Consider the following 26,862-nt stretch of genomic DNA (forward strand, 5'->3'; position numbering starts at 1 on the left):
TGGGGAGAAGCAGGAAGTGGTGAAAAAGAAATAGTGCAACCCCAGGCAGTTCCTTTGGGCCTCTACTATGAGATTTTAGCTTGCTACGCACCTTGCTCTGTGCCAGAGCTGGCAAATAGGTGAAGTGGATTAAAGGCATGTCATGAAGACCATGAATTATCCATACATATGTCACCTTGATTTGTACAGCTATGTTCAGAATTTAAGCCTTTTATTCCATGTGCTCTACTCCATTTTCTGCATATCGTGGTTGACCAAAATTGAAATAGGAGTCCAGTGTCCCCCTGGCTGCTGAGTGGATTTCAGCAGGATCCTAGCTGCTACCTGGTATGAATACATCAGAAATGATCAGCACAGGAGAAGCAGCAGGAATAGCTGTCCACGCACGTGACCTCAAAGGCGACGATAGAATGGGGGAAGCGGAGAGCTGTCCAGCATTAGCTGCTTCCTAAGCACTTGACAATCCCCTGGCACAATGGGAAAGGAAAGCAATTGTCAATTCAGCAAGGCTCCACACCACAGGCTATTCTGCTGAAGCCTCTGCATTACCTTAGAGTATAAAATTTAAATTGGAAACTACTAGATCAGAGGAAGAGGGAATAGGAATAGGCTTAAGAGACTGGAGCAGGGTATGCGGTGGGGAGTAACGAGCGGAGCTCAAGCCAGCCTTGCGTGGATTAAAAAGATGGCTGGGCCGTACTGTAAGGATTTTCTAAAGAATGAGGCTGTCAACAGGCAGAATGGGCAGTGGCAATGAAGCTGCAACTTCATTTTTAGCTTCATTTTCTTCATTTTGAGCTGCATCTCATTTTACTAATTTGAAGAGAAAAACTGCATGTAAATTTGAGGGATTTTCAAGGTACAACCCATAAAGTTGCTGTTGATGGCAGTGGTGAAAATGGTGATTTTCCTTGGCTCTGGCTTCTCCATTCCTTTTCATTATCATGTAATCAAATACAAGCTCCTTGTTTACATATTCATGTTCTCATTGTTTTAAAGTGCAGATCAGTACAGAATTAGTTATTTTGTTTTCTAGCAGCTTCCCAGGTTAGCCCAGGGAGCTGAAGTAAGCAGGTGTGGGGAAAGAATGTTCCTTGAGGTCAGTGGCCCCTTTGTACTTTTATATTTGTAAAATGCTACCTAGGCTTGAGGCTCAGTCCTGCTGCTCCAAGTCTCTGTACCCTATCTGTTTCAAATTCATTTTGCTAACTCGGCCACTGGAGAAATCATGGGGTGCTTGAACTGCAATTGCAGGAGGTGTTCCCTGTTGGCTGTACCCTTATGCAACAGCTGTGTTTGCTCATGGTCTATTCAGATCCACAGCAGGAGGAAGAAGAGACGGGTGTATTTCTGAAATCCCAGTTCCTCTACAAGGGGCAGTATAGATGTGGAATATTAAGTATTTCACTATTTTCCACTTTTTTTTCTCTTCCCCCCCCCCCCCCCCCCAAACCATTGGGATACTTACATTCCGGTTCTGGTTGCATTTTGGGTTTACTTCAGTAATTATGGTTTTGTTAATAAACAGATTTGGTTATGCAGTGTCCTGGTTTATAGGAGCTTGGAAGGCGTTAAAAAAGCTGTACCTCAAGCTTCTAATAACCAAATTATCTTGTAATGTTATGAAGCCAGTAGCAGATCAGCAAGTAAGTAGCTGAGGGTGGAAGTACGCAGCACTCCATCTCCTTGTTCCCTTATCCGGGGTGTCTCCCGCCGGCCTTGCTGGCCCGGAGCTGGGCTTTGCTGTGAGGAAGTTTCACCTTCTGCTTGCCAGGACGAGGTTTGAAAGCTTCCTGGGGCTGAAATGTTCCAGTTTCTCTCCACGCAGCCCGGTCCCAAGAGCTGGGTCCCCACAGGATTTTTTTCCCGCCCTGCCACCTTCCCCTTCAGCCCGCCGCCTCCCCGCGCGCCCCCACAGCGCTCCCCTCAGCGCGACAACCGGCGGCGCGAACCACCTGCAGCGCTCCCCCCCCAACCCCCCCCGCCGTCGGGTGTGAGTGGTTCGCTCCGCTCCTCCCTCCTTCCCTCCCTCCCTCAGGGTGGCGAGTCCCGCTCCTGGCGCTCGGTGCGGAACCGGGCGGGCGGCGCAGAGCGGCCGGGGGGCGGCGGCGGGGCAGCAGGTGAGCGGGAGGGGGGGTTGTCCGTGTCCCCTGTGGGCCGGCACGCAAGGCGGTGGGATGCGTGCGTAGGTCAAAAGCGGGGAGCCTGCCCCACCGCCGCTACGCCTGTATCGGGCAGGGGAGCGCGGAGCTGCCTGAGGTGATCCACAGCTGGCGGTAAGATTCCGCACCCCCCCCCCCGCCCCGGTCTTTGCCGCCGCCCGGCTGAGCGCTGTGGGGATGCTCCGGTACGGCGAGCACTTCCGCAAGGTCACTGCTCGGAGGGGACGGAGGTGGTGGCCCGTCGCTGCGGGGAGCGGGGCCGGCCGAGCTCTGCCTCATCCTCCCGGGGCTCTGGCCGGCGGGGTTGCGCGGGGCCGCTCGCCTCGATGATGGCCTGTTGTGCTGCCGGCAGCCGGCCGGTGGCGGAGCGGTCCCCCAGGCGGGAACGGGCAGCAGCCCCTGAGGAGGTGGTGTGTGTGGGGGGATCGCTTGCGGGTTTCCAGCGGGGCAGGGGACGGCGGGGAGCCTGGAAATGGCGGCGTGGCCGGCCGGGGAGGGGGCTCGGGCGGCGGCGGGTGTGTGTGAGGAGGGCGCGGGGCCCGGCCCCTCTCCCGCACAGCGGGGCGGCCGGCGGGCAGGGCCGGGGCCGGGCCTCCCGGCGGCTTTTCCCCGCTCCCTGCCGGGAGGAAGCGCGCAGGACAGTTAGGGCAGGTAGAAGGGAGACGCAGAGCGGACCGATCCCCTTCGAAGAGGTTAGGTGTGCGGCTTCGTGAAGGGATTTTGCTGCAGTAATGTGGCTGGAAAGGTGCTTTTTGCTCCTTGGTTTGTAAACAGCAGATCCTGTTACTCCCCGCGACAATAGAATAGGAAATCCGCTTTATACTGGGCAATTTCTCATGAAGTAACCTATAAATCAAGAGCATTTTCGCCTTAGAAATGGGTGTCGCCACCTTGCTGTGTCGCTCACTTCTATTTTCAGGCGGAGGAGGGGAAGAAAGCTTGGTCTGCGTTTACTATTTGTGTGGAGTCACGATAAAGAAGTGCTTAGGGAAATTATAAGCCTTGGGGAAACTGGTTTGTTGTCTGGCTTTCTTCTCTCTTCCTCCCCCCCGCAACTCACCCATATACCATGCTGTTTTCAGACATAACATACATTATAAATTCGCAGCCCCACAAAGATAAGGTAGAGCTGTGAATCTGGCAATACGCTGTGCTTTCCCTAGGCAAGCCAGCCATTTTCTCTACATTCAGTGCAACTCTGGGTCAGCATTTCTGTTGGTATACTCTCAAGTGTCCTTGCTGTGCTCTTTGCAGCATCACTTCTCTGCAAAAAGGATGCTACTGGTAGACAGAAGCAAGGGGTGGGAAGATGTATTGTGGTGTCTTCAGGGTAACGTAACCAAACCAAAGTCATCCAAATATAGGTTATTTGGGAAGTGTCTCCATTTTTGGACTTCATACTGCTTGAACCTTGGAACTGTTTTGGATGGGCACAAGAAGTACTTGCTGTTTTCAGCACTAATGAAAATCTGCAATCCTGACACATCAGAGAGGGAGCAGCTCTGACATCTAACATAGCTGAAATGTAGTTTTTGTGGGATCTAATCTGGCCATCCCCTCATAACATGTTATGTAATACTGAACTGATTGATTGTTCCAGCTATAAAATAGTTCTTTTGCTTTACTGTTGTGTTGTTAGAAAATGCACAGCTCTTGGACCCAATTTAATATACCCTGGAATTACTTACACGCTCATTAAGCATCTTACTGTGTTTCATGAAATGCAAAATCATCACCAAGTCTCTAGAACACTTTTGTTTGGAAAATAGCCTTGTCTGCACTAAAAGATCTTGCACATGCCTATCCAGCGGTGCTGCAGTTGTATCGCAAGTCTGGACTTTTGTGTTTTTACCAAAGTAACGGCTTTCAAGCTGTAAGCTTCGGAGTCCTACTGCATTAGTTTCCACACCATTACTATTTTTAAAACTGTTCTAATTTTATTTTCCTTTTTCCCATCCAGTAATGTCCACACTGAAAGAATGTTGTCCATACAAAACGCATAATATGTCCAAGATGTATTTCCATGATGTATGGGTTATGTGCCAAAGCCATGAATGGTAGTGAACCAAAGGCTGTGTAGCAACTGGAAAAAAAATAGGTCTTCTGGTTTAAAGTTTTCATGGAAAAACATAAAAACGGCAAACCTCTCCTTCAATGTTGATACTATTCTGTAACTCTTTTGAAAGCAGACAGGGTGTGTATGTAATGAAGTCTGACTTCAGTCTGTTTCAGAAGGATTTTGGAGACAGTGAAATAACAGTTTCGAGGATTTTTAGCACTAAGCCTTGCCCACCTAGCCAAAGTAGCTTTTTAGTTTTTAGAATATCAGGATTGATGGTGTAGTAGAAATGCTAGAGGCATCAGTGCATCTCAAGTCTTACTAAAACACTTGTTCATATCATCTTCCTAAATTAAATTAATGTTGGCTTTGATTTTATCTGGCTTGGGGTGAGGGGCACAGAGGCTCATCATTTATAGCTTTTTCCCCTCTCACCTCAAGCTGTATCAAATATTCAAGTTATGTATAGACAGGGTATACTAGACATACTCTGGAAAGATGTTCAGTCTGGTCTATTTAATATCTTTTGCAATCAATCGGTTGAAAACCCAAATATTTATGAAAATTTCTGGTATTAAATTAGCAAGTCACAAGTACTGCTGAATTCTAAGGGAATAAATCTGTTCATGACTTTTAGCTTACAGCACTTGAGCTAGATTTTCTGTGATACTTCTTTGCAGATGTATTTGTTAGAGAAATTACTTTCTTTTTTGGGGGGAAAAAATACTGTTAGAGATTTAGTGCATGAGAGTGGATAACAAATGATGTAAAATTTAGTGACTTGGCTGTCATTTCACACTGTAGGTTTTTAACTAGGTGGGTAGTGCTGTCATGCTCACAAGATGGGAACTGATACTTTTTTGTTAAAACCAAGTACAGATTTGAATGTTTCACTTAATTTCCGTTAGGAAGGAATCGGAGGCAGACAATGCATATGTTACAACCCAGATTAATTCCTGCAAATGTCCTTTGGCCTTACTGTGCCTGCATTTAAGATATACTGTGTTAAATTTCCCAGCAGCCCCTTAGCAAAAAGGTTTTAGCATAGCTATTCAATGCACTAGTAGAAAATACAGAATGTAGCTACTGATTTGGGATTTGCAGCAATGAGGAAAGGATTTAGAAACAAGAATGAAAGAGCTTGATATGCAAGGTTAATACCACGTCCCCAGTTTAAACAATTTCCATCTATCTCAAGGTATAAATTTTCATGAAGGAAAAGCATTGTCACTGACGAAGTGAAATAAAAATAAGGAGCATAAGGCATCAATTAGAAGGGAATGTTTTTTTAGTGGGATAATTGTGATATTTCTTTTGATGACGGAAGGGTTTGCTGCTTTTCCTTCTCCACCTCAAGAGCCATGAAAAACTGTTACAGTGACCTGCTGTTCACTCTCTCTTACTGAGCCTGTATAATTCAGCTGGTCTTTGCTCTGTTGCCTGAGCTAGAAAATAATTTTGGAGTGATTAGAGTCGCTGTCACTGGAGGCCTTTAAACCTGTCAGGACCACATGAAAATTACTGTTGATGATTGAGAAGCATGCTCCTGATTTGTCTCTTGGAACTAGAATAACCAACTGAAACCCCAAACCCAGTAGAACTCTGAAGATATGAACCACATACTGCCAGGAGCTCTAAAATCTCTTTATAACAGAGAACTCCCAAATGGGGAGGCCATGCATTTTGGTGCCCAGAAACCACTGAATTGTGAGAGGTTGGGTTTACTTTTAATCACCATGACTAGCAGGGCCCTTAGAGTGATTTAAAAGTAAGAAGTGCTGCTTATGTATGCCTAAACTACCTATGCTGAGGCAGTTCTCATGCTGTGTTTCTAGGCTCTGTGGTTAAATGAGACACTGTTGCATTTTCAGGTCACTGTGAGAAATAATGCATCAGTGTAGCAGCAAGGAACAAAGTTTCATGGTTTTCTGTTTCTCCCACAGCCTTCAATATTTCACGGCAGGGGCAGCCCTCAAAAAAGGGCTAGTCATCATGTTGCTTTTGATGTATCATGTAATGTTTGTCAGATCTCTCCTTTTTGCTTTGTTTGTAACTAATTTCTAAATAGTTGTTCTAAGTGGTATTTGTGAGAATCAGGAAATTAACCTTGTTTTTTTACACAGGGGACAAAGATACCCAGATTGACAGTAACATATCTGATGACCTTCAGGAACTGTGTGTTATCTTACAAGCAGAGCAGCCTTTTTTTTCTTAATCTAGTCCTTTTCTTAGTCACATCTGTGAGCTCAGCACCCTGGTTGTGTCCTGCTTCCCTTTGTATTCTAACTGAATTTCCCGCTGTCAGTATCAAATGTTTGATCGTCATCTTGCCCATAGCTTTGACACCAGCTTCCCTGGATCTCTGCTTGCCTAGGTATATTGTACTTGCTCTGGAAAGGTCCTTGTGACAGGAGATGGGGAGTTCTGCCTCTGCCCGTTTACATCTCATTGTATAGCAGGAGGAGAGGAGTGCTTTTTATGATAAAGATGATTAGGAATTTAAACCCGTATTCATCAAAATTGCTTCAGCCATGAACACTGAGCCACTCAGCTGCTGTCTCTGTGTCTGTTTCCACTTGATAGCGGTTAAACTGTGCTGTGCTGTAGCTACAAGCTAGGCGTGCTTGTTCGGTCCTCTAGGCCACCTCGTTTCTCCCCTCTTTCTCTCATTTTTCTTCAGACACATCCAGCAGGTGTTGTTGTTTTCCCTTCTTCCTTTGCCGTGGTGACTGCTGATGTCCAGAAGGTCCTCTCGGGACCCCTTGTTCTGTCACTTGCGGGCCCTAACCATCCCTTGAGGTGGCTCCTATCCCTTCTTCGCCCTGAGGTTCCTTCCCCCAGTGTTTACACGTGGGTGAGTCTGCCAAACACGCGCTTGTCACGTTGCAGAGCTTTAGCAGATTAAAAATGGGCTCTTCTCTTTGACTTCCTTTCGGTTTTGACCAGCTGGTACTATGATTTATCACTAAAATTAATAGTGGGATTGGTTTGAGAGTAGGAATTTCTGATCTTCCACAGTTTTGATGGAGAGAAGGGGAAGGCGTGTGGAGGGAAGGAATAACAGGGCAGGTGGCACATGCGGGGGAGACAGGCTGGGTGTCTCTAAGACAAGGCAAAACAGATGTGAGGCTCTGAGTACCAGCTCTGTGGTGCTAACGACAGCCAAATAACTGGGTTATTTCAAATACTTCTCTTTATTTCCTGGTTCCCATTATCCTGAGCAATGTTTCAGTGTGTTTCCACACTGGTTGTGAGTGTCCCCACTTTTCTGCCTGTATTTGGTGATGCCATGAGTGATGTCACCTGTTAAATGAGGAGTTGAATAGCTTGAAACCTATGTGAGAGGAGAAGCCACTAGTCATTGGTGCACTCCTGGCTGTTTGCCTGCAGTGTGTCTTTTCTACCCGCTGTCCTCTTGTACAAGTCTCTTTTCTGAGCTCCTGGCCTAGAGCTGCTTACCGTAGCTGGGGAGGCATGGTGGCAGGGGAGAGCACTGAATAATTTAGCAGTTGCAGCTGCATCCAGCAGGTCTCTCAATGTAAATGTCACACGCTTTGTTGTTTTCCTGTTAATTTTTTATGGCCGTACATTTACAGTGTTTGGCTTTTGGAAAAAAAACCTGCTGGTGCCTGTGTTACGGGAACTGTGGCCTGCTTCTCAAACGGGAACTGGGCAGAGGGCTGGGATTGGAAGCATCTTATGGGTGCTGGGGTCTGTCTAGGCTGTGCTCAAAAGCAGCAAGAAAGTTTCTCACTCAGCTCAAAACTTGAGCCGAAAACCGTTCTGGTTCAGAAAAGAATGAACTGCCATAGTGGTTGCAGATGGTGAGGCTAATTCAGTTCAGGGGTGTTCTGTAGGTTTTGAGGTTTTCAGTTGCTGTTCCCCTGCTTCCTTGCAAAGTGTATGAGGGGCTGCTACTGGAGTTTTGAGGATTGATGAAAAGCTGATGAGGTAGAAATAGGTGAGAAGGCTCTTTTATTTTGTGATGGTGACGTTGCACAAGGGGGAGGGGAAGGACAGACTTGAAAAGAGTGAAGGGCAGGGAGCCAAAGCTCCTGTGTTACTCTTCTGTCATGCAAATCTCTGGATATTATTTTTAAATAAAAGATTAATTTAAATTCAAACAGTGTAGAGCAAGAGAACTGGCTGGGTTGACAGAGGGTTTTTATGCCAGAATTTATGTTCTATGAGAAGATGGTGAGTGGTGCTCTGCGTGTCCTGCACTGTGAGGAGCTGCAGGGAGGATCACGAGAGAGGTATTTCAGGCAGTAAAGGAGGGGAGGAGAATAAGGTCTTTAACCTAAATTGCAGTGTGCAAAATGTACTAGGGCTGAGGAGAAAATCTGTCATCTCCTTCCTGTTAGCAAGTAGAGTACTGTAAAAGTGCATGCTTCTCCCGCATTAGTTTATTGTTGATGGTTTTCCCCAAGAGTGTAGTAGAATAAAATAGATAACAGTTATTTGCATACCGTTCTTTCTCACATGCTTATCTCTCATGGCTTATTCAAGGCCTCAGTCTTGATTTTTCTTTTTTTTTTTTTTTTCCCTCTTTTTTTTTAAACAATTAGTAGATGAATGTCCCAGCTGCATGGTTTTCAAATATCTGCTGGTGGGTACAGCTGTGCTTCTGTAGGGCAGGTACTGCTGGGACCACTTCTTTGCCTTTGCTGCTGCCTGCAAATTCCTGTTAGGGTTACACCTTTGCATTGGCGCGCTTTGCACGTCCTTTTTGTGCAAGACTAAAGGAGCAGCTGCCGTGGATATCTGTGGAAGCATCCTGTGGGTACCTGAATAAGTGGATTTTGTCCGCTGCTGTTGGTACTCAGCTTTCTGCGAGCAATAATGACTTGATATTTGTAGTATTTGTGGATATGGAAAACCTCACCAACGGGGAGGCGTTCGATGTATTGCAGATACTATGCTGTCACCTAGCTCACGGGCCCGGAGGTGCCAGAAGGGGTATGTTTCAGCTTTGGCTGCGGGCAGTCCTTGTGCTGGGGAGAAGCTTATTTGTAGTGTGGGCAGTGCTGGGAGCTTTGGTAGCGGAGCAGAGGGGGTGGAGCACGGCTGCAGCTGCTCTATAAATAGACCCAACAGGCTAAGATCTAGGGACTAAAGATTGGGTTGCTATAGAGATTGATCTGAATCAGATTACCTGCGAGTCTGTCTTCACAGCATGTGCATGTGTGGCGACTGCGTGGTCTTGCACATACAGCGAGCAGGCTGCTTTAGACAAGCATTTGGCTGAAGCAGGGGGAGAGAGGAGGCAACGCTGAAGGGCCAGCAGATGACAAGGATGGGAAAATCTGTCACTATAGCAACCGAGAACCTGAATCAGTCCAGCTTCGCTCTCTGATGCTGTAAAAAGGTTCCTGTCTGTGTGGCATGATACTCCTGTTTGTGAACTAGTTCTGGTCATGATCAGTCTATTTGTCGGCATCCCTGTCCATGCTACCTCCATTTTCCTCTGGAAGGCTGACATGGAGGCTAAAGATGTTTGTCTGTGTCAGTACTGTTTTCAGAACGCAAAGAGATAATATTCTGTAGTAGGAAGGGAAGAGATCTTTAATTTATTATCATTCTTCAGAAGGGCTTCCAAGGACATCTTTTTGTAATACCAAAAACTGTTTTCACAATACATTCTCTGATTTTCTTTAATATGATTTGTTCTGTGCTTTTCCTTGAGCTTTCTGGATAGATGGAAAGTGGAAACAGTTGGAATGCCTCTGCTGTTTTATCCGTAAGGAACTCTTTCTGACTCAAGTGATACGTGTGCTCCAGGGAGGATGCTTTTAGAATCTGCCTGCAGTCCTATTCTCTACTGGCTGATTGCTTATGCTTGGAACTGTCCCTAGGCATTTCGCAGAACCACACCTATACTGTAGACTAACCATATTAGCTAAATATGCCATTGGCTGTTGTTGGCATGCTTGCAATGGTTTGAAAATGCCTCCCCCTTTTTTTTCTTCTTTTTTTTTTTCCTCTTCTTTGGTGCCAAAGTGCTAGTATCTTTTTAAGAGTCACAGCATTGGCATGCACTGCTGCCTTGCCAAGGTGGAGAGTAACACACAAAGCAGCTGCACCAGTATAGCAAGTCCATCCAGGTCTGACTTCAGAAATTGTTCCAGGTTCTGTCAAGCTCTGGAGAAGGGGAGGTGTTCTCAACTCACCTGCACTGTCATCTGTGTTTCTGGTGTTAGTAGAACCACTGTAGTATCTGGATAATAGGGATAATGGGCTTCCTAGAATGTTGCATATTTTTAAGTATAAAACTACTAGCAGTGTTACTGTTAATATAGCTGTTAAGCAGAGAAAGTGTAAAATGGCTTCTGTGAAATGGGGACTGCTTGTCTGCTTCTTTACAAGTTTAGTACAAGCAGAAAGAGTATATGCTATACCAGAGGTAATGGCTGGAATCACTTGAAACAGACTTGGAAGAAGAAGTAACCAAAATTTCAGTGGTAAAGATTCCATAAAGACTATTAAAATGTCTAAAGACAGGTCAACGCTACCATGAATGGTTCATATTGTGCTTCAGACTGTGTTGATTCTAGTTCTACAGTGAGTTAAGTGGGGTTCCTGGCCACACAGGTGAGGTTGGCTGGTCCTCAGGTACTTGCGCCTATTTCTCATAGCTTAGCAGATAGCTGTCTTGGCGTGCTCAAGGTGTGTAATGTGAGAAAAGGAAACATAAATCAACCAAAAAGTGGGCATTGAAACTCCTGGCCCTGTTTGTATCAGCTTTCAGTTTAGTCCAATTGGCATGGAACTTGAGTTCACGGTAAACAATGCACTAAGGTCAAGCATAGTGGCTATAGCTCTGAACTGAGTACAGACTGTCTTGGCTGAGAATAAGTAGAAATTCAAGATGTTCCAAGGACATTTTAGAACTGAAAATTTAGTTCCTTTTGGACGTGGCTGGAAATCTGGCCTTTTGCAAGGTGAGATTTCAGTGAACCAGAATTCATGTGGCTTCTGTTCTGTAATTCTTGCTGTCTCCTTCATGACTTCCTCTTTTTTTCTCTTAGAAATTAATGTCCCACTGTATGCTCTTCACTCAGTTGTTAGTAAATTGAATTGTATGACCCTGGTTTATGTTCTAAAGGTATCCATGCACTGGTGAACTGTGCAGTATGATCCTTGTACAAGATAAAAGCTGGAGATAATGGTTAAGGAGAGGCCTTTCCGGTACCATCCTAAATTATTGAAGAGTTGCAAGGAAAGCAAGGCTTAACATCTGCCTGTTGAAAAATAAACTACTGTCTTTTGTATCATTTTTTCAGGCAATGATTTAAATACTTGCTGACTATCACACAGTTGAGTGTAAGGCTGGCCTATCAAAGCTGGAAGCTTCTGTGTGAGTAAAATGACTGTAAATGAGCTAAGTTGGGTTGACAGTTTGTTGTGTTCAAGTTATTCTGTGACTAAATGACTTTGTTCCTCTAGCTTTGTGTCTCTTCTTTCTAGACACTTAAAAAGACTGAAGACTCCACGGGGTAGATGAGACAGGGGTGCTGCACAATTCATGTCTCTCGGGACTAATGCTGGGTATCGGTCTGACACAGATGGCTCTAAACTGATAAAAAGCCTGCTGCAGTTCTTTCACGCTACCATATCCGTTCTGTGGTGTGGTGCTTTTCATGAGTGTGTGTGTCTGTTTATATAGACTTTTATTTCTGGGAGGACTTTAAATTGCAGAATACCATGCAGATCATCCTCGAAGAAGTTGTGCTACAACCTATAACGTGGGTGTTTGGGGAATTTTGAAATGTAGAGTAGTGCCAGTAATAGAAGTGTTGTTTTGAACGCTTTTTTTGTCTCGTGTTACTGGTAGGCTGTGGGTTAGTGCTGTCTCTGGCCTTTGTCTTTGCGTTTAGGCTACTGTGCCAATTTCTACTAGTTCAGGAGTATTGCTGACAGCTGCTACAGTTCGTGGGTAGTGTTAGTTCTCACCAACCTGTTCACCATCCATATGAGTGCTTATTTAAATTATGGTGTTCTCTGATGTGTGATGTTTTTGTGCAGTGTGTTTCTGTGGTGGCCTTCACTTCTTTATTTTTCTCCTTTTCTTGAGTTGAAGTTATAGGAAGTTTCTTCTCAAGCGTTGCTTGAGGATTCAGCCTTCAAAGGGCTGGTTCCAAGATGTTTGCAAAGAAAAAGCACACTGCAGAAGACCTTTTCAGAAAAAGCAACCTAGAGTTAAAGCAGCTTGAGAGAGAGAAGAGGCTATCAATGTCAAAACCTGTACCATCTTAGAGTCAAGATAATCTCTCAGTTCAGGTCCAAGTGCCAACATGATAGAAGAAATGGAAGTATCTCTTAGATCTCTTTCTGTTCTAATGTACTTAGTCCATAAAATCTAGGAGCAAGAGGAAGGATGATAGCAAATCTCTGAGAAAGAAACTACTTTACCTCTTTATTGCCTGTAGAGAAGCTGTCATCTGTAGTTCTGTGATCATATTATGTTCAATCAAGTTTTCCCAATTCCCTTAGCTGCTCACTCCTACCTTTTCTTTGTGCCTTCACAAGCATTTGTGTGGCCACTTGATGAACCAAGTAATAGAAATAAGCTAGTAGAAACAAAAGTGGCAAGGGAGGGAAGTGAGGGTGTTAGTTTTAGTCCATATCAATTCTACAATCTGGCTCACCATGTGACTGCACGAGCACTTCTGCCAGCACAGAGGAGGGAATGACACTAGCCTGAAAGCAAGCTTTTGGCAGATAGGGAGAAAGAGGCAGGAGTGTAATGCCTGTTTGTGTTGGTTTATACAGACCATCAACTGTGGTGTCTGACTCCAACCAGGAGTAGGAAGATGAGTTCCAGCAAATATTGATCTATTGCTCTTTAATTGCTGTCATTAGCCATTACTAGATCTCTGGAGAAGCAAGAGATTGAATAGGGGAAGGCAAAAAACCTAAACGTGGTTCTAATTCTCCTACCTCTCGCTCCAATCCAACAAAACTTCATTTTCCAGAAGAAAACCTGTGTCCTCTTATGTCTTGCTATAACTATGGCCTTGTTAAGAATAAGTAACCAAGTAAAGGAGACTGTAGGAGCCCCTGCAGAATATCTGCATCAGTCTGGTTTCCCTGTGTTGCAATAGAAATCAGAAATCTCAGAAAGCGCTCAGATCTTTTTTTAAAAAACTGACAGAAACTTTGATGTATGGCATCACTAGGATGCAGCTTCAGCCATTCCAGGGACATCGGAAGTCCTGCATATGTTCCTTGTACTGGTCTGCTCAGATACTCTTGAAAATCTTAAGGTTTTGATGCATGTCTTCATATTGCATACCTCACTAGCTCCTTTGCAGAACTGTGAGAAAGATATGTAATGAATTGCAGTCATAAGAGATGTTCTCCAGGCTAGAGAATAGGAGAAAAACCACAGGGTATGGACAAGTTACTGAAAGGTAAGCTAAGGTTGTGGTCTTGTAGCCTCTCAGTTGCTCTGTAGTCATTGCATATGTTTTTACTCCATTGTAAATGCAGTTTACTTTCTCCACCTTCACTGAGGGGTAGGATAGTCTCTGTAATAGAGGAAGAACATATGTTTGGTTACCACTGAGTAGCAGAAGTTCCTCGAAGTCATACTTCTAGGTTACGTCGTGGTAACTTGTTCCTGTGCCCATATCTGTAACTGAACAATGAGTTCCTGAAAGAGTTCTGGGTAAAGTGATTTGGAAAGAAAACAGATAAAGTAGTTCTTCAAACTGAAAGCAAAAGGATCCACTTGATCATCCCAACTTCATCTTGTTCCTTTCGAGTTTATCTGCCAAGACATTTGCAGAATATGTTGGATCAAAAGCTGTTGCAGGACAGATTCTACAATGTTTTCAATAATATCATTAAAAAGAGGAAGCAGGAACTTTGCTTCCTGTGTCTGTATTTTCTCTGTTGTTCAGAGAAGATAATTTATTAAAGTATTGCTGCCCAGAGAAGGTAATTCACAGTGCTATCACTTAGGAGCGTACAGTGACTGTAATTGAGGATCTACTAAAAACATGCCACAAAGTCTTACAAAATGTGGGATTTTGCGTATGTGAGGGTTAAGGTTTCTTTCAGTTTATTATTCCATAATTAATACTTACCGACTAATATGATTATCCTTTTTTGATAAATCATATACATAATTTTTGTGTGTGTTTGTGTTCTTACTGGTATTTGCAGGGCTAATGAATAAAGTTCCCCAACCCTGAATCTGGAATGTGAAAAGCTGGGAAAAAAGCAAATATGTTGCTAGACTTTGAACATGGTTGCAAGATGCTGAACGGTTACAGTGCCTTTAACTAACTTTTGGTTGTGAAGTAATGAGAGAAACATCAAGAAAATTACCTAATTTTCTGAGATTTACAGGTTGTTAGTAAATCTGTTACACTTTTATGCAAATAAAATCTAAACTTTATGCTGCAGAACTGAAAGATTTTAGTACAGTAATAGTAATTCTCTGAATCCTGTGGTAACCTGTCCTGGTTTTAGCTGGGATAGAGTTAATTTTCTTTCTAGTAGCTGCTATGTTTTGGGTTCAGTATGAGAAGAATGTTGATAACACACTGATGTTTTCAGTTGTTGCTGAGTAGTGTTTAGTCAAAAGTCAAGGATTTTTCCAGCTTCTCATGCCCAGCCAGCAAGAAGGCTGGAGGGGCACAAGAAGTTGGGAGGGGACACAGCCAGGGCAGCTGAACCAAAGTGGCCAAAGGGGTATTCCAGACCATATGACATCATGCCCAGTATGTAAACTGGGGGGAGTTGGCCAGGAGGGGCAGATCACTGCTCAGGAACTGACTGGGCATTGGTCAATGAGTGGTGAGCAATTGCATTGTTCATCACTTCTTTGTATATTCCAATCCTTTTATTACGATTGTCATTTTATTATTGTTACTATTATCATTATTAGTTTCTTCCTTTTTGTCCTATTAAACTGTTATTATCTCAACCCACGAGTTTTACCTTTTTTTTTCCCGATTCTCTCCCCCATCCCACTGGGTGGGTGGGAAGGTGAGTGAGTAGCTGCGTGGTGCTTAGTTGCTGGCTGGGGTTAAACCATGACGTAGCCTTCGGATTAAACATGAACTGAAATAGAAGCTTTACTCTGAATATGCCCCAAAAGGCAATCAGTTCAATTTTTAAAATATAAAATAACTTTATTAATGCTTTCATTGGGATGCTCAGTAAACTTGTGTACAGTTTGAGCATCTCTTGAGAGTTTCTGAGAACTTTCTATTTCAGAAAATTTCTCTTTTCAGATTGTTTTCAAATGTAGGTAGGGAACATTGTAATATGGAACTTGATTACTTTTTAACATTTTTTTCTCCTTTCTTTCATGAATTCAATGAAGTATGAATGGTGGGATTGAAAAGAACAATTTTACATTGCTTACTGAATTCTGGATGTCTATTAAGCATAGTTATTGACAAATAGTAATGCTGCAGTAAAGTACCGGTTGTGCCAAGAGGTCTTTTCTATTATAAGATGGGCAGAGAAAGTAGCAGTCAGAGGCATGGGTATCAAGAGTAAATAGTGAAGATACACAAGATAAGTGGAATTGAATAAAGTAAGTGAAAGAAACAGTATGATTTACAAGAAACACTTTTGCTATTGCAAACGGCAGTCCTGTAGAACTGCAGTTCTATATCTTCACCGAAGTGTTAAGACATCGCAGTCATAGGGGATTGTGGAGATCATTCTTGCTCTAGGCCACATCCAGGTTTGGGAGGGTAAGGAGCATTGTATCAAATTGGAGTTCTCTTGGTATTACCCTTTCTTTAGTTATTCTGTTTATCAGACAACTAAAGTTCGGGTTGCATTTGTTTCTTCATTTGTGTTTAATTGTACAGAATTGCCAGTTAAAGCTCCTTTCCCAAGCACTGTAGGAATCCCAGGGTTTTGCCTAAACAATACTTTTGCCTTGAACCATTTAATGAATAGTTTTTTGCCAGTGATATGCTGCTTTGTTTGTCTGTGGTATTTCTTGAGATCCTCTTGTACTTTTTTGTGTGTTTTTCAGCTCTCTGCTTTTGTGGGCATGTGGTTGTGGTTTTATACTCATGAAGAGGGAGATCTGTGGATGGCCATGACTGAACAGAACACTGAGGCTTTTGGGGAATGTAATTAAGGTCATGAGGTAGCCTACCATGTATTTGGTATTCCTGATTGTGCCTTTGACACTCTTGCTTTTCTTGATCATAGGTTGGGCTTGCCAGACTGTTCCAAGCAGATTCTGTTCCCCAGGGCAGTTGATCACGGCTGACTGGATAACTGGCTACTGGACTGATGAAGAGAAATTCACTGAGATGACATAGGGAGGGGCATCAAGGACAATGGTGCAGAAAAAGAAAATCTGCCCTCGGTTACTCGACTATCTTGTGATCATTGGAGCCAGGTAATGTAAAAGAGTCTCAGCACTGCTTTGCTTGGGCAGTAGAGTGGGGATAAATAGCCTAGCATCTGTTGATGAAGCCTTGCTTGGTGCTGAGGAAGTGCTGTCTGGAATGCATGCAGAATGCTACCGTAATGGGAGCATGTACTTGGGTCAGGGCACTTTTTGAAAGATACTATTGCAGCCAAAGTTTTTTAACTTGTGGTCTTTCGACTCCTTTTCAAGGGTCTGCAGAGTGTGACTAAGAACAGCCAGTTCATATATGACTGTCTAGTAGCCTATGTGTCTGAACTTCTGTGCTTCTACTGGCATCAGGGTAGAGGGATTCACAAATTGAAAATACTGAAAGCCACATGCAAATAAAATACTTGTTTGGGGTTACTTTTCTAGCTTTTGAAGTGCAGTCTGTAAACTCAGTTAAAAAAAAAATCTGGAACTTGCCTTACTTGGCTGTTTCTCCCTCTAATACTCATTTATCCTCATAGGAATGACTTGAATGCTTTCTTGTTTTAAAGTCTTATTAACTATCAATAGATAAAATGTTATGCTTATTTACTTAAAGCATGTATGAAATGTAGGGTTGATATGTATGCTGCTTGTCAAATACACAGGTGCTCAGTAAATGTTATTTTTCTTTATTTGGAGTTTATGCAGTAACTTTCTGCCAGTCTGTTTAATGGGTGTATTCCAAAGTCTATTTTACTTTCATTTCTAAGTATCAGTGGTTTATGTGCATCAGCCTGTTCCTTTACCTCCCACTTTCTTTTCAGAATACTTTGAGTGCAATATTTAAATAGGCTAAGTGGAGGAAATGACAGAATCTGAAGTACTAATTATTTTTATTATTATATTTTATGGACAGAATAATTTAATAGTTTAATATCGTCTTATTGTCTGTAGAAAAATAACCAAGTTTTCCATATGTGTGTCACCAGCTAGGAAAAGGAGGAAGAAGTGTTAACTGCCTGCTCCAGTGATGCTTATGGCGTCTGATGTTCTCACTCAGAAATTTGCTAGCATCACTTCTGGACTCCTACAGTTCTCTTGCTTTCTGCTGGGCAGTGGTAGCTAGAGTGCTAATGTTCAGAGGTCTGTTGTCTCATTAGGCACTTCAACAAATGCCTATGATAAGCGATGGAGCTGACTGAAGTAGCTTCTACTGCAAAGTCCTTATAAGCTCCGTGTGGCCTTTACCATTACATCTTGTTATCCACTGTGCGCAAATAGCAGTGCCTTTTGGAAGTATTCCTTTTTAATAGATGCAAATTTTCTAAATGTCTGAGAAGACTCTATAGCTAATATTACTGCAAAGGCATGAACTGATGATATATTCACTGGTACTTTGTTGATTACTTTTCTTTTTGGCCATTTAGTGCCAAATAGACTCTCTAAACAGTACCAGCATTATTTGACATTTCTTCTTCAGCAGATGATGTGTTAGTTGTGTCCACTAATATATAATAGCTTTTTAGGGTTTCTTTTTGTACAGTATTTCCGTACTTAACTGTACAGGTAGTGTAAATTTTGTTACCTATTTATACTTTATTACTAAAGCATTTTTACTTTTTCTTTGATAAAGTATTAGTTTGGGAGAATTTAGTCAGCAGAGCTATTTATACCAGTGATTTTCTTTTGTAAATTACAAACATTCTGTTACTACTTGTTTGGGTTTTCTCACCTCTCAGATAAGAAAAAAAGCAAGTGTCATTTATATTTTGAGATGGGCATATCTAAAGTATCAAGGTCAGAAAATGTCTTTTATGAAATCTCATAGGAGAGCGATGATGGAGCCAGGTGTCCTACATCTCATTTATTAAACATGAAAATAAATGCTAATTACTTCAGAAAATGGTGAGAGATCAGACTTTATAGCAAAGGGGTCAAACCAAAGAGAGGTTGTTCTGGGGACATATTTTGCTTCCTTTACTTTGTGGATCTCAAACTATTTCTCTTGCAGTTATTCAGTAACTTTCATGGAAGACTAGTGGTAGGAAGATAATTAATACCTTGAAAGAATCTGTTCTTCTGGTGGAAAACTAGGAATAAACAGTATCACTTTTCTGTCTTTGTGCTCCGTTAGTGATTTGTGCTACAAAGGTTGGTGAGCCGCAGTGTTAAATAGGTCTGCATATTACTACACAGCTTTTATAGTAACTTACACTTCAAATCCAACTTGGAAATCAAACACAGAAATAGATATATCTATTGTTGCTGGAACTTTTTAATAAAAATTTTATAGGATGAGGTCCATTTCATTCCACCATTTGTCTGAGTTCTTTCCTAGTAAATTCTTGGTTTTCCCAATTAGGAATTGATACTGGATTTTCTCATTTAATTTTTCATCTTGTTCATAAATGGCTGAAATCCAGGGGGGTTTCATCTGACTGTGTATTTGGAGAGGGACAGTGTATTTCCTACCCAAGTTGGTCTCCTACCCCAGAGACCTGTGCAGTTAAATTAATTTTGGAAATCAAAGTCAGGGAAACATGACAATATAATGTTATTCTGGGAACAACATACTCCTCAAAGTCCTTTTCTTGGTCAAATTTGAACAGGTTCCTTGTTGGGCCTTGATAATGATGGTATAAACTTCTTTATTTAACCTCTCTCCAATTGTGGCCTTGTGCTAGTGATTGAGCATTGTGGCTAGTGACTGGGAAGCTGTGCTTTCCCTGGATAGTGGGGGAGAGAAGAAACAAAGATGAAGCTGAGCCCACAGGCTTCTGACATGTTAGTAGGGAGATGCCAAAGATTTTTATTGGCATTAGTCAACTATATATGTTGTTTTTGTTTGCTTTTTTTTGTAGGCAGCCGAGTAGTGATAGTGTTGCTCAGACTCCTGAACTGCTGCGACGTTACCCTCTAGAAGACCATGTGGACTTTCCTCTACCACCTGATGTTGTATTCTTCTGCCAGCCCGAAGGATGCCTGAGCGTGCGGCAAAAACGCATGAGCTTCCGTGATGACACTTCCTTTGTCTTCACACTCACAGACAAGGATACAGGTGTCATTCGCTATGGAATCTGTGTCAACTTCTACCGCTCCTTCCAGAAGCGAGTACCCAAGGAGAAGGGAGAAAGCACAGGGGCGCATCGAGCTCGGGAGGGACAGAAAATCCCCAAATCCGGGGATGCGTCTGCACCCCAAGAGGAAGTGGGCACTGAGAGTTCGGAGGGTGGTTCTTCACTGCAGGCTCCAAGTACAGAGTCTACCCCAGATGTGACTCGATCACCACGCAGTAAGCGGCTGGCCAAAGGCAGCCATCGCTCTCGGAACAGCACTCTGACTTCTCTGTGCATCCTTAGTCATTATCCCTTCTTTTCCACCTTTCGTGAGTGTCTGTACACCCTCAAGAGACTTGTGGACTGCTGTAGTGAGAGATTGTTGGGCAAGAAGTTGGGGATTCCTCGTGGGGTGCAGAGGTATGTTGAGGGGGAAGAAAGAACTTTTTCCTCCTACTGTTTGTGTCCAAGGCTGCAATTGTCTGCATGGCAAGTTGTGGCTACAGGTGTGGTTGTAGGAGCAGCCAAACACCAATGGTTGATCTTTTTGCTGTTTTAATCCAGGATCACAGTAGGAAAAAGAAATTTTGGTGATGTTTTCTTTAAAACTTCTCTGTGTGATTCTGTAACCTGGTATGATTTCCATTTTTGATACACATAAGGAGGCACTATCCTGCTAACAACTGACTGAGCATGATCTTTTCTGAAGCTGAGCACTGATGCTTTTATTGTTGCTTTGGCATATAAGCTCCATGGTGGTGTACGTCAGGACTGATTCTCTGGCAAATTAGAAACAGCCAAGAAATAACAGAGAGAATCTCCACTTGGGGCAAGAGGGAAATGATGAAAGTATGCTTAATGAGCTTGTGAAACAATCTGAACTTCAGCGTGGGAGAGAAAAGACTAGAGAAGCAGGAACAGCTGAAAGAGATCAAAGTACAATATTTGAAGGGGAGAGGGAGGAGAGATAGAAAACAAAGGAGTTGTCTAGGAGGCATATGGGAATGGGGGTTGGTAACAGCAAATTAACAGCAATTTGGTGTATTTTTAATGTAATGTAGTAATCTTACATATCTGCTATTATAATGTTGGGTATGTAACAAAAGCTGTTGCACTGTAGGGTACAGAAGGAACAATGTCTTTATATCAGTCATGGATGTATATCTGTGCTATTGTGCCTGACACCTACATTCCAGAATGATATTTTCCTTTCTAATATGCTAACTGAAAAGAGAAAATATAAAATGAATCTCTGGAGAAGGAGGGGATTATCTCAATAATAGTAAGAGCGATGGGGCTGTGAGATGGCTCATAATGTGAGTTAAGTAACTTGGTATGCTCCAAATTAAACTTGTCAAAAGCAAAAAATGGCACGACATCACTTTCATCTTTATAAGCTCTTTACATTTTGCATGAAAGGGGAAATCTGTGCTGTTCACAGAGCAGTAGCCTACTTCTTGGGTTACTGCCCTGGAATAGTTCTAGGAGAGTGTCCTGGGCTTATGACTGACTCCTGCATTAGCAGATTGATCACCTGAATCCACTGACTGTTGGGGGAAAATGATTCTGTCAGAACAAAACTCCTCCCCCCCCCAATGGAAATATGTATTAAGGGAGCTTATTTTGTCACTTGGTTTAGTCTGATAATTACTGAGGCAGAAAAAAAAGCTAATTTTCATGATCTTCCTCAACTCTGAGAGCTCATCTGATTTTTGAAAGGGATGCTAAAGTATTCCAATGTTTGAATGGCATATGGTATTTGAAAAATTTGTTCTTGTTGGACATAATTCTTAGAGAAGAACTGAGTGACAGATGAGGAGGGCAAGAGAAGGAATGCTAAGCATACATCTCTGGGAAAAGTACAGCAGGAGGTTTGAATTACCATGTGGCGTGCAAGCCATGACCTGGAAAAGTAGAATAGTTCTGAAGTGGTGGCAGGATAAAGGTGAAACTGAATCCTTACAGCCTGCAAAAGGTTGAGCGTGCCTGTTAACAACCTAATGTCCTGCGCATTACAAGCAGCTGAAGGAAGAGTGGAGGATGAGAAGCATCACACTTCCTGAGAGGTGTATCTCACATTGTCCTTCTTTTGGCCCCTCCAAATTTCTCTTAATTTTTCTTCCTTTTTGAAGCCTCCAGTGTCATCATCATCTTTCTTTTTCTTTAATTTTTTTTTTTTTTTTGAACTGTAAGGTAGAACCTCTAATTTGAGCCCATACCATTCTAAGGGATCTGTTACCGTAACTGAAGATATTTATCAGGCTGAAGTTTTTTTGCAAAATGGCTGCAGCAGGTTTGCAGCCTTCACTGTGCTACAGCATTAAGGGCTGAAGTGGACAAGCCACTTTGCTTCCCTTGTCAGACCCAGTTTCAAGTTTTGAAGCTCTGAAGGCCCTGAGCAATGCTTTATAGGCATTTTGGCCAGCCCATCTGCGAGCTACAAGTTTGCAGATTGCTAGCTTAGCACATGGAAAAATGGCTGCTTATTTTGCTAAGGTACCTAAATGCTTTCTAGACAGCCTTAAGAAATTTATATTCTCAGCTGAAATGCATTCACTTCTGCCACAGGTTATTCAGCTCTTAAGAATGATACAATGCAATTCAGGATAGGATGAAAAAGAGTACTTTATCATGCCAAAAAGCTGGGAGATCTTGGTGTGGTGTATTTCTATTATCTCAGGTTTAGTTCCTATTCTTGCAAAGGTTTGTAGTGCTGCTGGAAGCAGAATCTTACAATCAATCAGTCACCCACAATTCTGGAAGAGATATGGGAGTATCCTATGTGCATGCTGCATTTCAAGCACCAGGGCAATGAGAGAGCTTCAGAGATCTGGACCTAACTGAACACTTTAAATATATGAATGAACTGTCAGGTGGAAATGACCTACTTGTGTTGATGCCTGCAAGTGACATACTTGTGTCGGTTCCTGCCACAGAAAGATTTATACTTCCCCACAGTGGTTGCTTCAGTAAGCTTAAATCCCTACCTTCTGTTCTTCTGTGTGACCAAATATTTGTTAGCTGCATCCTTTAATTCTCAGTGTATCTGCCCTTTCCCTGGAAGAGCCTTGCGGAATGGCTGTCAAGTGAAGCTTTTGGAGTATTAACCTTGTTGTTCTCCCTGTACAGGGATACAACGTGGCGGATTTTCACAGGCTCCCTCCTGGTGGAAGAAAAGTCGAGTGCATTGCTACATGACTTGCGGGAGATTGAGGCCTGGATATACCGGCTGCTCCGTTCACCGATGCCTGTTGCTGGTCAGAAGCGGGTGGATGTGGAAGTCTTGCCACATGAGTTACAGCCAGCTTTGACCTTTGCTCTTCCTGATCCATCCCGCTTCACCTTGGTGGATTTTCCATTACATCTGCCTTTGGAGTTGTTGGGAGTGGATGCCTGCTTGCAGGTGCTGACCTGCATCCTTCTCGAGCACAAGGTAAGAAGGGAAGAGTTGACCTTTGATGGGTATGTGGGAAGTGCTGCCCTTTTCAAAACCAGGGTAGGATGGATATGTAGAACAGCTGTCTCCTGCACTGCCTGGAATCAGTTTGTGGTGGGAAGGAATAGGTCCTTCTGAGGCTCCTGTTTTGAAAAGTTTTACTCTCACTCAAAAAAGCACCTGAAGCTTGTTTTCAGACAGATTAATGGAGGGTCATCCAGTTCACAGCCATCAAATCAGAGGCCTGCAGGCTGTGATCTTTGTACACCCCTGTGGGGAGTATGAGAAGTGAATGGTTGCTGCAGTGCTAATGTGAGTTTCTTTGGTTGTAGGTTGTATTGCAGTCCCGAGATTATAATGCACTCTCAATGTCTGTGATGGCCTTTGTGGCTATGATCTACCCATTAGAGTACATGTTCCCAGTGATCCCTCTGCTTCCCACCTGCATGGCCTCTGCAGAACAGGTACATATTTTTCCTTTATTGGTCTTTTGCAAAGGATGTTTCTGTGATGTCTGAAACTTATACAGGCATAGTCCTTATTTCCTTCCCCACTGTTTTCTCAGGGATTGCAGCAAATTCTGCCTTGCAAAGAACATTCTTTGAGCACTGCTAGCTATTTAAATCATAGGTAACACCACTTATTTAGGATACCTTCAAAGCATGCCTAGTGAATAGTGTGATTCAAAGCAGTAGCGCACAAGCAATGGACTTGAAAGGCCATAGAGCCACAATATTATGATGAGTATTTATGTCCCACCCTCCCCCCAGCTGAGTATTAAGGTTTGTTAGGGAGGGTCCAGAGTAACATTTAAGGACGCTTGAGGGCTCTTGATTCAGAGTTTAGAAACTATTGCCTGCAGTTTGTTCTCCTCAGAAATATGAAGTGTTGAGTTACTACTGCTGGGAGCCTGGGTTTTGCCAATAGTTGGCTCTCTGCAGGAGCTCATAATTTTGCTTGGAAAGATAGAATTCAGGCCATCTTACTACTTCAGGGCTATCCTGCAACTGATGCTTCAGGTTTGTTCTTGTACCACCCCTTGGAGGTGACCAACCTGTGTTGGTGTTCTAGATTTAAAGAATAATTTAGCTGCCCAAGCCACTGGTCTCAAGCTGATATTATTGATTTAAACCTTTTCCCTCTGATAATTCCCTTATCAGAAACAACCTGAATTTCCCCGTAGGTTTTCCACATACATTTGAAAAAATGTGTCTGTTTCTTCTTTGTAGAGATGTTATTGTTTTGAAACCAAATTACCATTACAAGGGTAAGGATAAAGTCCTTGCATGGGTAAAGCCATATTTACAATGGCACAGACTCAGTTTGAGCTGAAGGTGTATTCATCTATGACTTGCTTCTTCTCTAGTTAGGCTTTTACTCTGAACACCTTTTTTTCTTGGTCCATGATAGATGTGGCAAGCCATTAGATTAGCTAAGTTTTTTCCAAGGAATCATGTAGCTGTATAAATTACATCCCTGGTGGGGGTGGGGGCCTGGGAGGTGGAAATTTATTTTCTTCTAGATAAAAATTGAAGCCCTCTGAGCAGGAGCTTTTATTCCTCTTTTTTTTTAAAAAATATTGTATAGAATTAATTACTTATTTATCAGTGCCATGTGTGTTGTCTCCTCTGCTATAAATATACTGTAGTTAATAAATAAATATTTGGGAAGAACATGGTGATATCAAATGCAGATGTTGTCCTTATTAAAGTGTCTCTTTCTCTCAGTTGCTTCTAGCCCCTACACCTTATATCATTGGTGTTCCAGCAAGTTTCTTCCTTTACAAACTGGATTTTAAAATGCCTGATGATGTATGGCTTATTGACCTGGATACCAACAGGGTAAGTGGTGCCCGTAAGGACTTGTGGCTTTGTTTCCAGGGAACTGTGCACTTTTATCAGTGTACCCACTGAGCATTTAAGAATGCCTGGTGTCAGCCTGCCTTTGCCACTTCCGTCTTAAACTTTTGGATTCCGTTCCTTCTTGTGTCTCAAGGTCCCTGTTTCTTTAGCTTATAAAGCATTCTTTTTTAGTTAATCCATCTGGCTATATCATTAGAAGATAAATCCTCAAACAAATGACAAAGCAGTCGTCTTGAGTAATTGTGACCCTGTCTCTTATGGCCCTGTGTAAGAAACCCAGTCTGATAAGAGCCTTCCAGCAGCATTGGCTGTCATGATTCAAATGGGACTCTGTATCCCACTTTCTACTGGGGCATGAGCAAGGCTAATTCAAGGGAAACGTGTATAACATCTTTTACTTGATGGAAATTCCAAAGGATGAGTGTGGGTTCATTCAAACTTATCTTTTTTTGAGGTAAACGGTAAAGTAACTCTTCCATTGTTTGCCATATTGTAAACAATAACAACCATAAAGAAGTGAAAATCGAAGTAATGATGCAGATGTCTGTGGGGGGGGGTTGTGGTGTGGGTTTTTATTTTTTTACTTTATGGCTTTTATTCCTCAGTCTCTGGAGTGGTGGAGATTCAGGACATTCTGGTTTGGAAAGGACTACAGCTGGGGAATTTTTAGTTTGTTGCTGTGCTTAATTCCAGGTGATTGTTCCCACAAATGCAGAATCTTTGCCAGCACTGCCAGAACCAGAAGCTTCAGAGCTGAAGAAGCATCTGAAACAGGTAATAAGCACTTTGGGGGAAGGACTTAGATTCAGTAGAACTTAGCAGATGAAGTCTTGCACAGTTCTTCTGCTGTACTGGACAAGAATGCAAATCAGCTAATGTAAAGCAAAATGAATTAAAAGCAGGTGTGTATCCTGGCACATCAGATGGATGTGAAAACGTATCAGAGTACTAGAATGCTCTTGTTCAAGAAAGTGCCCCGTGGTCAGTCATGGAGAGGTCTACTGCTCTGAATGTGGCAGTGGGCTAATCAATAGGGTGGCTGATTAAACAAATTTATAGGGGTGTCTTCTTTTGAGATCCCTGAGCTGTATGACTTTCTAATATTGTCTTCTCCTGACTAAGCTAAATCTGAGACTTTCATGTTGTTTCAGATCTCTCTGTATTTCTCCTGAGGACTTAACTGTAATTTTTGTTACCTGTTTCATCTTTTGCTGTCTCTGCTGCTTCCACCTTTGTTATTTGTAGGGGAAGCACAGGACTAGGAATTTTGTGTCAACCTATTTAAGATGCCTCTTTCATATAGTTGGCCAGTTAGAACATCGCCCATGTTAGAACACAACAGCATTTTGAGCTTGAAAAGCAATATCAATTGATACAGATGTTAAGTGGTAGGTATCCAGTTGCTGGTTTTCTGTCTTCATGGAGAGAGTTAATTTGGAAAAGTGAGTGGTCACCAAGACTTATAACTACAGTTAATTTCTTAGCCAAGTGAGGGATAATTTGAAATGCTTCTGGACAGAACAGATGGTTTCTGTTTTTTACTGTTGTTTGGGGCTAACTTGTTTCCAGTTGGTGCAGAAATTTCCAGATTCCTCCTTTACATTTGCCATGTGGGCTTTAAACTCTGACTTGATCCATCAAGCTATGATCATCTTTGTTTCCCCTCCATTCACAGATCTGTGTGTGAGGTCTCATTCTCTCCTCTCAGGTCCTGCTAAACCATTAATCAGCTTGGGTCATCCTGGCTGATCGTGTCAAGCAGGTTTTATCTCTTTATTTCTGTTTTCCTTATGCACGCTGCATGCAGTATCTAAAGGTAAAGTGTGTTACTAATGTGATGAGATCTGCTCTTTCTCTCTCCTCGTAGACCCGGAGAGCAAAGTGTGTAACCTCTATGATACCCCAGTACCTGCTGTCAGCACAGATGGAAGCGATGTGTTGCTTGGAGTTTTGTTAAATCCA

At 42.7% G+C, this 26,862-nt stretch overlaps 1 protein-coding gene across 34 annotated transcripts in view; it reads left to right on the forward strand.

Annotated features, from left to right (window-relative positions):
* The first annotated feature begins 2,144 nt into the window (after positions 1-2,144).
* MADD (MAP kinase activating death domain) overlaps positions 2,145-26,862 on the forward strand; it is a 76,417-nt gene continuing 51,699 nt past the window's right edge. For 32 of the 34 annotated variants that reach the window (XM_049825826.1, XM_049825845.1, XM_049825834.1 and 29 more), the window contains exons 1-7: positions 2,145-2,276; positions 16,411-16,603; positions 19,408-20,022; positions 22,732-23,035; positions 23,371-23,502; positions 24,766-24,879; positions 25,594-25,674. In XM_049825826.1, the coding sequence (XP_049681783.1) occupies positions 16,542-16,603; positions 19,408-20,022; positions 22,732-23,035; positions 23,371-23,502; positions 24,766-24,879; positions 25,594-25,674 (1,308 nt within the window). In that variant the 5' untranslated portion in view covers positions 2,145-2,276; positions 16,411-16,541. Of the gene's footprint in view, positions 2,277-6,998; positions 7,076-9,370; positions 9,590-16,410; positions 16,604-19,407; positions 20,023-22,731; positions 23,036-23,370; positions 23,503-24,765; positions 24,880-25,593; positions 25,675-26,862 lie in introns of those variants that run through there. The other 2 variants (XM_049825828.1, XM_049825827.1) reach the window with 2 other exon arrangements.

Source organism: Accipiter gentilis, chromosome 22 (genome assembly GCF_929443795.1).
Source record: "Accipiter gentilis chromosome 22, bAccGen1.1, whole genome shotgun sequence".
In the NCBI taxonomy this organism is placed as follows: Eukaryota; Metazoa; Chordata; class Aves; order Accipitriformes; family Accipitridae; genus Astur; species Astur gentilis.